This window comes from Lissotriton vulgaris, chromosome 9 (genome assembly GCF_964263255.1).
Source record: "Lissotriton vulgaris chromosome 9, aLisVul1.2, whole genome shotgun sequence".
In the NCBI taxonomy this organism is placed as follows: Eukaryota; Metazoa; Chordata; class Amphibia; order Caudata; family Salamandridae; genus Lissotriton; species Lissotriton vulgaris.
Genome location: NC_141697.1, coordinates 17,716,027 through 17,729,025, shown reverse-complemented (window position 1 = coordinate 17,729,025; position 12,999 = coordinate 17,716,027). Strand labels below are relative to the sequence as shown.

At 48.8% G+C, this 12,999-nt stretch overlaps 1 protein-coding gene across 2 annotated transcripts in view; it reads left to right on the top strand.

Annotated features, from left to right (window-relative positions):
* BRMS1L (BRMS1 like transcriptional repressor) overlaps positions 1–12,999 on the top strand; it is an 84,328-nt gene that overhangs the window by 50,840 nt on the left and 20,489 nt on the right. For both annotated transcript variants that reach the window (XR_015299862.1, XM_086936919.1), the window contains one exon: positions 11,207–11,333. Coding sequence is in view for 1 of the 2 variants with exons in the window: in XM_086936919.1 (XP_086793045.1) it covers positions 11,207–11,333 (127 nt within the window). In the remaining variant the exon portion in view is untranslated. The remainder of the gene's footprint in view (positions 1–11,206; positions 11,334–12,999) is intronic.

Sequence of the window (12,999 nt, the reverse complement as noted above, 5' to 3'; positions counted from 1 at the left end):
CATTTGGGTTGTAAATGGTTTGGCACCGATGCACACGTTAAGCCTCCTAAGAGCCCTCACTTACAGGTAGAGAACTCCCCCAGAGGACGTCTGGTGTCCAGCCCTGATCTGAAATCCTCCGTCTCGGACTTCCGCCACCTTCAGTCCCCTGTCAGCACAAAACAAATTCCTCTCGGCCAACAAAGCTCCAGCTCAAGAGCATTGACCCGTCTCACCTGTTGAGAGTTATTGAATCGGTGCCCCCAGATGACCTGTGGGTTAACTATGTCCATCCCCTGGGAGACGCAGGCCTAGAACACGACCCTGTTGGAGCATGTTTCTTCTAGACGACACCATGGCATACCACCTGGAGGTGATCCACCTACCACCATCTTTCATAAAGTAGACATGTACGTCCTCCACGAGAAAGGTGATTTCCTCTTGGAGATGATCAAATCTAAGCGGACAGTCCAATTCTTACCCGTGCTAAAGGGCATGTTAAAATCAGCCAAATACATTAAAAAAACTGTGAAAGCCAAGGTGGTAACTCAAAAGGTTAAAAAATAAAAGTATTAACCCTCTCACAATGACCCTGCATACCTCAGGGGTCATGTCCCACCGACTGCTTGGGTGTCCACACTCCGCGCAAGCCATGGATGACACTCTGCCGCCTGACAAGGAAAGTGAAAAGCTTGGCACTGCGGGCAAAAGGATGGCGGTAGGGGCTGTCACCCACTAAAGGATAGACAACTCTGGAGGGCTCCTCTCTTGCTGTGACCGGGCACAGCGGGAGGAGATTCAGAATGTCTGTCATCTAGGAGTGAAGGGAGGTCATAGTCTCAGAGTGAGACTATATCAAATACCACCATCCTCTGCACTCCGGTCACTGCAAACACCTCTTGCCCCAGTATTGGAACTTTCATAGATTCCCATGCTTTGTATCATTCCCCGTCGTCGGAATGGGAGCCTCGGTAAATAGAAAATACCTTAGTAGTAAGCACAAAGTGAAAAAATAGGCCTAGGCCTCATCTCATTTTGTAGCTTATCCACCTCTTTTTGTAAAAGAGACCAAACTTTTGCAGTAGCCAATCAGAGCAGCCTCACCCCATAGAACCTTCCTGAGAGAAGCTCAGAGCCTCAGATTTTCTACCGCACGTTGTGCAAGGTAGTCTCCATTGAGCTCTGCTCAGTTTCTTCAATTCTAAACTACTTTTTTCAACAACTTGGATTTCTTTCAGTCATGTCTGACAAGGAGAAAAAAGCCCTTTTTATAGCCTGTGCTACTTGCTCCAAGAAGAGGTTGTTTGTCGAAGACAAACATATGGACTGTATATACTGCCTGTATGCGGACCATAAAGCCACGAACTGCCAGATTTGCAGAACCTTTTCCTCGAAGACCTTGAGGGACAGGGAAGGACGTCTCCTCACATGGCTTCAGAAGATGAAGGACCGTAAGGACATTGTGTCTTCAGACAGTGAGGGCTCCTCGTCGATGGTGTCATCTAAGAAGTCTCAGAAGAGGGGTAGGTCTCCCCCTTCTACTTCAGGCGAGTCCCTTCAAAAGGCCTTACCAGGGACCTCTGATAGGTCTGACAGGCCTGCTTCCCAAAAATCTCCTCACCACGGTGAAAAGGAGAGGCAGGGTAAGCCTGAGGAGTCACAACCCTCAAAAAAGGTGAAAAAGGTTACTACTATCTCTTCACCTCCCTCTGAGAAGGATAGAGTGGTCAAGAAGCCTTCAACTTCAGCACAGGAGGTCATTTCGGACAAAAAACAGCGGTCGTCGACGGTGAAAACCACAGGTACGTCGACGACTTCTGTAAAAAAGGATGTCTCTGTGAAAGTAGCCTCGTCGACGGGCTCGTCGACGACGGCGCCTGCACCGTCGACTGTATTCAAGACACCTGATGCCTGTTAGTCGTCGACGAAGATCACCTTCTCCACGTCGACGACGATAACAACAAAGATGGCTTCGACGGCGATGACGAGGACGACGACCGTGTCGACGACTCCTGTATCCATGATGCTGACGACGAGTTCGTCGACGATCCCGTCGACGCTCCTTCCATCGTCGACGATGAGTTTCTGCTAGTCGACGACGCAATCCTCGACGACTAGGGCAGTATCTTCGTCGGCGCTTCCGTCGACGACTAAGTCCTTTAAAGAGTTACCGTCGAAGACGACGACCTCGTCGACGATGTCGTCGACGACGGTCTCATCTGAAAAACCTGTTTTTTCGCGCAGAAGGAAGCAGATAACACCAGAGATGACGTCTCCGCGACAGGTTCAAAAACTTCCACCTAGTCCTCTGTTGGATGACGACTCTGATGAAGAGACTTTTAGCGAGTTTGGACAAGCGTATAGCCCTTCTGACCTACAAGTTAAGGTTCAGGATGTTAGTTCTGAGGAAGGAGAGATGGAACACCAACATTATGTTCCTGAACATTACTATGGGGAAGAGGACACAACTACCAAGCAAATGCCTTTGCAGAAGCCTTCACGTCAGTCGCAAGAAGGGATGGTGGCGATGCCATCCAGTTTGATTACTGATCTACAACTTATGTTGCAGGACTACCGCAAGCGTTTCCCTACTCCCCAAGAAGCTCAACGAGTGCGTCCTCCGACGCCTCCGCCTCAATCGTTACAGCCTGTGGCAGTAAACTCTTTGCCTCCAAAAGAGCGTACCACTGCGCCTGAAGAGCACCCACAAGAAGTGGTGCAGGTGCATGATATAGATGATGATACTGCCTCGTCTGATGCGGACCAACAAGTGGATCCTGACCAAGACCAGCAAGTGGATTGGAATCCAAATGACCCTCGTGATCCAGACGTCGCTGATCCAGATAACGCTACCTCACCTCCAGCGGACGTTGGAGGTTTTCACAACCTGATGGAACGGGCTTCCAAGAGGTTTGGTCTCCCAGTGACCACGGTTCAGTCCGAATGTTTCTTATATGATTTCAAGGAACCATTCAGGAAATCAGTACGTTCCATACCAATCATTGAACATGTTTGGTCTGAGGGCCTGAAGGCTATGCATAACCCGGCCACAGTCCTCCCGGTGCTACCAAGACTGGAGAAAAAGTACAAAGCACCAGATGGCAGTCCGGCGTGTCTGCTGGGTCAACCAAAACCAGACTCGGTCATTTCTCAGGCCGCCCAGAGCAAATCTAAAAATCCATCCACGCCGCTAACTACACCACCAGATAAGGAGGGCAGGCGCCTTGACAATGTGGGTAAAAGATTCTCCACAATGGCCAGTCTTCTTGTTAGGGCAGCTAATGCTTTAGCAATTCTGGGACGTTACGATCGCCAGATGTGGTGCAACCTTTCTCCGTTTGTGGAGGAATTACAGGATTCCTCTAAAGAAGAAGTGAAGAAGATATTGCTAGAGGGGGAGCGGGCCTCTTCGGAGGTCATTGATTGCGCTATGGATATAGCGACCACAGCATTTCGAGCGCTAGCCGGTTCGGCTGTTCTGAAACGCCAAGGATGGTTAAGGGCCACATGGTTCAGACAGGAGGTGCAGAATAAAATTTTGGATCTGCCATACGACGGAGAAATGCTGTTTGGCAAACACGTTGATGACGCCCTACAGGGCATAAAAAAGGACACTGATACAGCCAAGTCCAAGTGCAATATCGCAAAGTACCCTTCAGAGGAGCAAGAGGTAGAGGATTCTCCACCTATAGAGGAGGCAATCAGAATCGCTACTCTTCCGGCTCACAATCTAGCCAGCCATACAAACCCCAATACACTCAGAGGGGTTCTTTCTCTCGCCAACAGCCAAGAGGACGACAGGGGCAGCAAAGGAGAGACAACACCAGGAAACAATAGCGGCCAGGTGGCTCTTTCCACTGTTCCTGTTCCCTCATTAACACCAGTGGGGGGGCAGGATTGCCCATTGCCTCAACAACTGGATGGTCATAACAGACCAGTGGGTCCTACAGATCATCAAAGAAGGACACACGGAGTTTCAAGACCTTCCTCCAACAAGAGCTCCAGACGCCTTTCCTCCCAAACATCTCAAACTCCTTCATCTCGAAGACCACCAACTCTTCACCAAGGGGGCGGTAGTGCCTGTACCCCTCTCTCAGAAGGGGAAAGGGTTCTATTCCAGGTTCTTCCTGGTTCGGAAGACAAAGGACAAGTGGCGTCCAATTTTAGATCTACGGCAGCTCAACACTTATCTCGTCAAGTTGTCCTTCAGGATGGTCACTCTTCAGGACATCCTCCACCTTCTCAATCCAGGGGACTACATGGCGACCCTAGATTTGGAAGACGCTTACTTCCACGTTCCTATTCATCCAGCTCACAGGCAATATCTTCGATTTACAGTGGGCAAGAGCCACTTTCAATTCAAAGTACTGCCGTTTGGTCTCCGGTCCGCTCCGCGGATCTTTACAAAGGTTTTGGCTCCAGTAGCAGCCTTTCTCAGGAGACAGGCTATACAAGTCTTTCCATATCTGGACGATTGGCTGCTGAAGGCTCCGTCTTCCCAGGACGCGTCCGGGGCAGTCACGTCCTGCAGAGAACTGTTCGAGCAACTAGGTCTTCGGCTCAACAAAGAAAAATCAGTTCTACGCCCCTCCAAGACAGCGAGGTTTCTAGGGGCCATCCTGGACACAGTGTTGCCTAGCCTTTCCTTCGGAGGAACGCCAAAGCAAGCTGATTTGTTCAGCCCGCTTTCTTCAAACTCAAAAGTCGCTGACAGTTCGCAAGTACAAATCGCTTCTCGGATCGATTTCATCCTGCATACCATTGGTTCCACACTGCAGGCTCAGAATGCTTCCACTGCCGGAACAGTTGGACAAACAATGGCGTCAGGTCACAGGCTCCTTCGACGACAGGATTGTCATTACCCCAGAAATGAGAAAGGCAAGCGGCTGGTGGTTACTGAAAGACAATCTTTCCAGGGGTTTATCGTTCCAACTTCCACCATCTCCCATAGTTTTGACAACAGATGCTTCCATGGAGGGATGGGGAGCGGTCCTCCAGGAGTTGAAGGTCAGTGGCCATTGGAGTCCAGTCCAAGTCCAGTTCCACATCAACCTCCTGGAACTTCTTGCCATCCGTCTGGCTCTACAAGCTTTCCTTCCGAGGATCCGCAACCATGCAGTGCTGGTTCGTACAGACAACACCACAGCCATGCACTACATAAACGAGCAAAGCGGAACGAGATCCTCCACCCTCTCGAGGGAAGCCCAGACACTTTGGAATTGGGTAATCCAGAACAATATCACCCTTTCAGCGGAACATCTAGCGGTAACACTCAATGTCAGGGCGGACGCTTTGAGTCTCACACGAGTGGGAACTGGACCAGACCATTCTGGAGGATCTCTTTGCACGCTGGGGGACACCATCCATCGACCTGTTTGCAACTCCCCAGCACGCCAAATGCCAGTCCTTCGCAAGCAGGGTTCACCATCGGGAATCCTTGGGGAATGCGCTTTTGATTGCTTGGTCCGGCGCCTTTGTTTACGCCTTTCCTCCCATTCCGCTGATCCCGAGATTGATCAGCAAGCTCAAGGTAGAACCGTGCAGTATGATTCTGATCGCACCAGCATGGCCCTGACAGTTTTGGTACTCAGAACTTCTCCTCCTCTCCCAGGATCAGCCAGTTCTCCTGCATCCTGTTCCAACACTGTTGACAATGGCTCACGGACAGGTTCTACATCCGGACTTGAAGTCTCTGCGATTGACAGCGTGGCTCCTGAGTTCCGAGAGTTCCAAGGTTTAAATCTCTCAGGAGAATGTAGGGACATTTTGGCCCAGGCCCGAGCGCCTAGTACCAACAAGACCTATCGGGCTAAGTGGAAAAGATTCTGTGTTTGGTGTCGGAAGGAAGGTCTACATCCATATACTTCTGCACCGCACCAACTCTTACCTTACATCCTTTCTCTGGCAAAATCTGGATTGGCTCAGTCTTCTGTAAAAGTACATCTAGCGGCCATTTCTAGATTCAGACGTTCATCATCAGGTCCTTCCCTGTGGTCGGCAAGGATTATCAAACAATTCCTGAAGGGTCTATTCAGGGTCTTTCCTCCAGTCCGGCCTCCACCACCAGCCTGGCATTTGAATTTAGTCTTGTCATATCTCATGAAAGCCCCTTTTGAGCCTATTCATAAGGCTGACCTTATGTTTCTCTCGTGGAAACTGGCTCTTCTCTTGGCCCTGACATCGGCTAGAAGAGTTAGTGAACTCCAGGCTTTCACAATTGAGGAACCTTTTCTACAGTTCAAGAATAATGTTCTCATCCTAAGGACAAATCCTAAATTTATCCCGAAGGTACCCTCAGAATTTCATCTAAATGAGCCAGTGGTCTTAAAATCTTTCTTTCCACAGCCTTCCACACCAGCGGAGAGAACTTTGCACTCTTTGGACATTCACAGATGCCTGAAATTCTACTTGGAGCGAACAAAACAGTTCAGAAAATCTTAACAGCTTTTTGTTTCATTCAGTGCTCCTCGAAAGGGGTGTCCAGTTTCTAAACCCTGTATTTCCCGCTGGATTTCCAGTGCTATACATTTTTGCCACCAGGCAGCTGGAAAACCACTTCAGCGAGCAGTTCGTGCTCACTCTACAAGATCAATGGCTTCATCGACGGCTCTGTTCGCAGGTGTCCCAATCAAGGACATATGTAGAGCGGCGACATGGAGCAGTGTCCACACCTTCACTCGCCACTACTGCTTGGATTCTTCTGTGAAAGAGGATGCGGCAGTGGACCAGGCGGTTTTGAGGAACCTTTTCCAATAAGTCGGTGAGCTTTCCTTACTATCCCGCCTTCCTGTTTGCATATTTTGTGTTACTTGTTATTATTGTGCTTTAGGATTCTAATGTGTATCTGGTTTTCTTATCAGAATTATGTATGACATTTTCAGGTACACAAATTGCAAAATATGCTTTTTCTCTATTTACTGCTGGTTATTCTGATACAAAGCATGGGAATCTATGAAAGTTCCAATACTGGGGCAAGAAAACAAGTTACTTACCTGTAACTTTGGTTCCCCAGTATTGGTAACTTTCATAGATTCCCATGCGCCCACCCGCCTCCCCTGGGAAAGCTCAGTCTTATTGTCTTTTGAGATAGCTGTTCACAACGGCTACGAAAATCTGAGGTTCTGAGCTTCTCTCAGGAAGGTTCTATGGGGTGAGGCTGCTCTGATTGGCTACTGCAAAAGTTTGGTCTCTTTTACAAAAAGAGGTGGATAAGCTACAAAATGAGATGAGGCCTAGGCCTATTTTTTCACTTTGTGCTTACTAAGGTATTTTCTATTTACTGAGGCTCCCATTCCGACGACGGGAAATGATACAAAGCATGGGAATCTATGAAAGTTACCAATACTGGGGAACCAAAGTTACAGGTAAGTAACTTGTTTTCTTCCTGAGTGGTGAAGGCATGTGTCCTCATGGTTGACGGGGGGGTGGGGGGGTCTTACACTTGGCTCGAAATTTCTGACTGCACATTGGAGGTCCAACAGAATCTCCTCATCCTGCCCTTCGATGAGGAAGATCTATTTGGGCCACAGGTTGAAGAGATTGTGGAAAAAAGCAGCAGCCTAGAGGAGGCTCCAAGGTCACCTTCCTGGACCTCTCCACCTCCTATCAGACACAACCTTTCCACAAGCAGGCCGGATGAGGTTACACCAGAGGTGCCTACAGGGGCAATAATAAAAAGAAGTCAGAGGTAGAGGCGGCCCAAACAAGGGGGCCTCCACCTCCAAGCAGTGACTTGCATTCACCCCGCGATCTTTCACCACCTGTCTGGAGAAGACTGCAGCATTTCCTCTCACTGGGACAAAATCGACCATATCACTTCTTCCCCAAGAAGTACTGTTCCCTCAGGCCAGTTCTGGACCTTGTGTGCCTCTTGGAACACTGTCATATGGCAACCCTACAAGATGTCATTTTCCTACTTCAATAAGGCGATTGCATGATGGCACTAGACCTTGAAGGATGCCTACTTTCATATGCCCACGTCAACCCACCTACCAGCGCTGCCACCACCTTGTGGTGAGCTGCCTTCCTTGCCTATTCTGAATATTTCTTGTCTAGGTCACCACTGCCCCAAGGGTTTTCACAAAGTGCCTGGCTGTGGTGGCCGCACACTTAAGGAGTAAGACATCCACATTGGGCCCTGTCTTGCTGATTGGCTAATCCAGATCGCAGGCAAGAATCAGTGTCTGGCACATACCCAGACAACCATCCTTGGTCCACAACCTAGAGTTCACAATAAATGCTACCAAATCCGACCTGCAACCCCCCCCAAAATCAGCCCTTCCCAGGGGCTGTACTCTGCACGGTTTCAGGCAAACCTCCCTCGGCCCGCAGAGGGTGTTGGCATTCCAGCAAGTTCTTCCTCTTTTTCAGCCCATTCAACAACTCAGTCTGAATTCTCCTGCTCGTTCTAGGCATGATGACTTCCGGCATCACTGTGCTACCTAACATGCTGCTCCACATGTGTGTGCTGCAAGAATGCCTTTTGGTTCAATGATCGGGAGCAACTGGTCAGTGGGAGGATCTGGTGTTGGTGAGAGCCAGCGTCCATCGTGGTCTGCAGTGATGAAACAACCACCACCTGTTGCAGGGCAAGCTTTTCCTAGACTCCATTCTTCAAGCCACCAATACCGTGGACGCCTCCCTCACTGGCTGGGAGGACCTCCTATGAACACACAGGGGTTCTCATCTCCTCAAAGGAATCGCATCAGCTGTCTCAAGTTCCTTGCTAAGCGCCTTGCTCCCAAAGGTTTCCTTCAAGTAAGTCCTCCTCAAAACAGACCTGACCTCTGTGCATTATCCCCAAAAACAAAGTGTCACTCACTCTGTAGCTTTCATCACTAGCACAGCAGACCTGCAGTTGGGCACGCTGCCGCTGCATGCACCATCTGACTACCTACCTTCCAGGGGTGGACAACGACTTGGCAGACCTGCTTAGCAGAATGCCTCAACAAGTCCCCAAGTGGGAACTTCACTTGCAAATCCTGTTCCCTTACTTTCAGTGCTGCGGCGCTCACCACTGAGATCTTTGTTGCCCCAAAAAGTTCAAAATGTCCTCACTTTGCCTCAAGGTACCCACGCCCACAGTCATTGGGCAACGCATTGGTCAGGGATCTTAGTCTATGCTCCTCGCACACTTCTTTCATACTTGGTGCGGAACGTGTGGCATATATCCCTAATCCTAATAGCCTTCCAAGCGGGTCAGACAGCCCTGGTGTTAAACAATTCTTGAGGTGGGCCCACAAGAAGCTCCCCAACAGGCCCAACTTTCTCACGCAGAACCAAGGTCAAATCAGACGCCCAGACATATCTATCTAGCAGCCAGGCACCTGAGGTCCTAGAACGCATGGCCCTTTTGCAGGAGTCCTGCAGCCTACCACATGAGCCAGTTTTGCAGCAAAATGGATGACAATGTGCCTGCTATTGTATCTCCAAACATCTGGACCCCCTTAAGCCTACTGTCTAAAATATTATCTGTTAGTTTGTATATCTGCAGAAATTGGTCTTGGCATATAATTCTGTGTTTCCATTTGGCAACAATAGCTGATTAAATGCAAAACAGGGAACCCCCTCCCTACTTCGCATCCCTGTAGTCAAGGTCTTCATGGAGGGTCTCCAAAGACTCATTCCTCACAGGAACCCCAGCATGCCACTGTGTGCAGTCTCATTGTGGTTCTTCCTAGACTCCTTGGACCCCCATTTAATCCTTCGCACTCTTGCTCTCTGCCGTTTTCCTCGTAGCCATAACCTCTCGAACCCATCTATTAGTGGCAGGCCCTTGTGCTACAGGAACCTAATTCGTGTCACAGGGCCATTCTCAGAACTAACCCAAAGTTCCTCCCCAAAATGGTGTCCCCTTTCCACTTCAGCCAGACTTTAGAGCTCCCAGTCTTCTTCCCTCACCCAGACTCTGTAGCAGACAGGGCCCTTCCCTATAGGTGTTCAACCGGCTCTCATGTATTACATCGACAGGACCAAGCTGTTCCGCAAGGCTGACCAGTTTGTAGCCTTTGCCAGACCAATCTTGCTGTCATAAAGCTTAAAGAGCCGTCCCTGTTGCCTTGGGCGACCTCTACTCACACAGCAGAAACCATAGACTCCCTTGACCATGTCCTGTTAGCTGATACATGTACAGCAGCCGCTTGGGTAGCACCATACACTTTTACCAAGCACTACTGTGTGGATGTGTGCCTCATCCACACACTAGTCACCGCCTGAATGGAAGTGCTGCTTTACAGTCTTTGTAGAGTGTGTGTATCAACAGCATGAAATGCTACGAATGGAAAAGGTTACTTACCCCATAAGAATCTGTTTGTAGCGTGTAGTGCTGTAGATTCATATTCACCCACCCTACTGGAACTGTGTGGCACTACTTGCAGATCGCTCCTTATTAGCGAGATTCCTTTCATATTCTACATGTGCACCATACTGTGTTCTCTCGCCAATCCATAGCACTTTCTCCTGCTCTGTGGAGACCGTGTAACATGGAGTCGGTGCCCATGTGCAGTCCTGCTTTGGGGTGGAGTCCCACTGCCTCCCGCGCCACAGAAGACTTTCTTTGAAGAAAACCAATGTGCAAACGTTCGAGTCCAGCACTACATGGCAGGAGCATGCAGAGTATGTGAATCTAACATTTTCCTTCAACCATCATTTGGCGGCCCGAGGGTCTGCTGTTCGATCCCGCTTCTATGCAGTGATCAGGCTCCGTTGACCTTCTCTACCCACTGTGAGAGTCTACTCTTCATCAGGGTCCCTTGTACAGGGAAGCAGAGTAGTCGCAATGTAATTTCCTCCAGGATATCCCACAACAGTGTGTTTATGCACCCCGGTGAAGCCACACATATAGCGTTGTCTCACTAGACCATGTGAGAGCAGCCCTGTCTACTCTGAGCATTGATAAATGACCATTCAGGAATTTCTAGGCAGATTGAACTTCAGATCTGAGTAATCGCACACACATGATCATATGAGGCCCTTTCTGACTATTCACAATGTAAGCAGCCGAGCCCAAGCACCATTAGCACACAAGAGCATCTGCACATGACTGAAATCCTGAGTCTTGGTAAGAGAAAAAATGCATGAACATACAAGACCATCTAAGAGCAGCCACAGCCCCTGCAGAGCATTTGCACAGAGAGCCTGCCCCAGCATTCTGGGCAGCTTTGTTTCTTAGGGGTAGTAGTCATTCCATGTAGCAGGCGCTCATTCTTCCTCTTACTGTTTTCCTCAGTTCCAATGAAGATGGATAAGTTCCCGCACAGCGCCAGGTCGGAGGATGGACGCCTTCACTATGATGGAGAGTGGTACGGTCGAGGACACACCATCTGTATCGATAAGAAGGACGAGTATCCAACCAGGTGAGTGTGAGAAAGAGGCTCCATATATACTGGACTATAATGAAGTACAGGGTGTATAGAGTCCACAACCCCCAGAGGTATAACAGAGGTTAAAGCCAGGTGTGACCTTACTCTCTACAGTGGTAGCTTTGTCGAGCAGTAAGGCAGTACCAGACGACAGTGTAACACATTTGTTGTACACACTCAGTCAGCAAAAGATTTCACACTCCAGGACTGAACTCTAGGCCATATGTTTTTTGTCAAAAGATATAGTTGTTTTATTTTAGAACCAACAGGTATCAAAATATACTTTTCTGAATATGAGTCACTTGGGTAGTTACTTTGCAGAAAGGCAATAGACTTGATAAGTACAATAGTTACAGTAGTTGCAATTGGTAACACAATTATAAACACAATTTATCATTGAGCTCAATGGGTTTTTCTACATAAATGCAGTTGATTACTTTATGGATTACTTTTGGAACTCCAGGACTGGATCCTAGATTCCGTCCCGGGACCTAAGCTGAAAATAGTCTAGAAAAAGCGTTTCGATTATTGCAGTGGTTTTTAAAGAATATAACTGTATTTTAAAAGTTGACACTTAAAAACTTTTCAGTGAAAAACTAGCAATGTTATCCTATGGAAGGAAATTCAAGTCACAGGTAAAGTATGTTCTCGTTACTTTTGTAATCCAGGACTGGACGCGTAGGTTCAGTACTGGGGTCTCTACCTAAGACAGGTAAGTGAATACGTTTTAGTAATTCTACGATTTTTAAGGAATATTTGTAATTTGCAGAAGTAGACACTTGAAAAAAAATTTCACAGTAAAACAGTCAATGGTTTCCTATGGAAGAAAATTCACGTTCTGGGTAAGTACAGTTATAATTACTTTTGCGGTTCAGTACTGGGCTGAAAGGTACAGTACTGGCTCCTCTCCTGATTCCATGTGAGTAATTCGAAATTCGTTACTCGGGTGATTTTAGATGAATATTTTATAGTTTCAAAACTTCACACACAAAAGATTTTCTATGGAAGGAAAGTGAGTTATCGGTTTCCAGGTGAGTACTCGACTGGTGAAGTTAAGGTTCTGGGCATAGACTCGCAGGTCTCCCAGGGTCAGAAAGGTAAAGTAGATGCACCCTCAGCGGCACAGGGCCCTCCTGGTGCAGAGAGAGTAGGCCCAATGCAATCCAATGGAGGATAGGGGACCTTCGGTTGGTGGCTGCCAGCAAGCAGGCCACGCGGCTGTGGGAGCGGAGCTCCTGGCCACTTACTCAGGGCAAGTGGGGAAGTAGAGTAGGGTAGTAGTTGCACTTCCAGCGGCACTCGGGTGGCTGGATGCAGGGTGCTTTTGAGCCGTCGGGTGCTCAATGTTATCAAATGGGAAAGTTAAAAAGAGAACAAAGGCTGCAGACTCTGGGCCGGAGATTCTTCAGGTGCGACCACCATTTTGAGAGGTATGTTGAGATCTTTGAGAAGATGTAGGTACCCCAAAGGAAGGCACAGGGCGCCGGGTGCAGGGGTGTCTTTTGTGTCGGGAAATCTTACCCTCAGCTGGTCGCGGTTGGCGGGGTCCCTGGTTCTGAGGCTGCAGGCGTCGTCTGGGTCGTCGAGGTGGGTCTTTGGGCACAGGACTTCTGGTCCCAGTCGCCGGGGGGATGTACTCGTGGTCTTGGATCACTCGGCC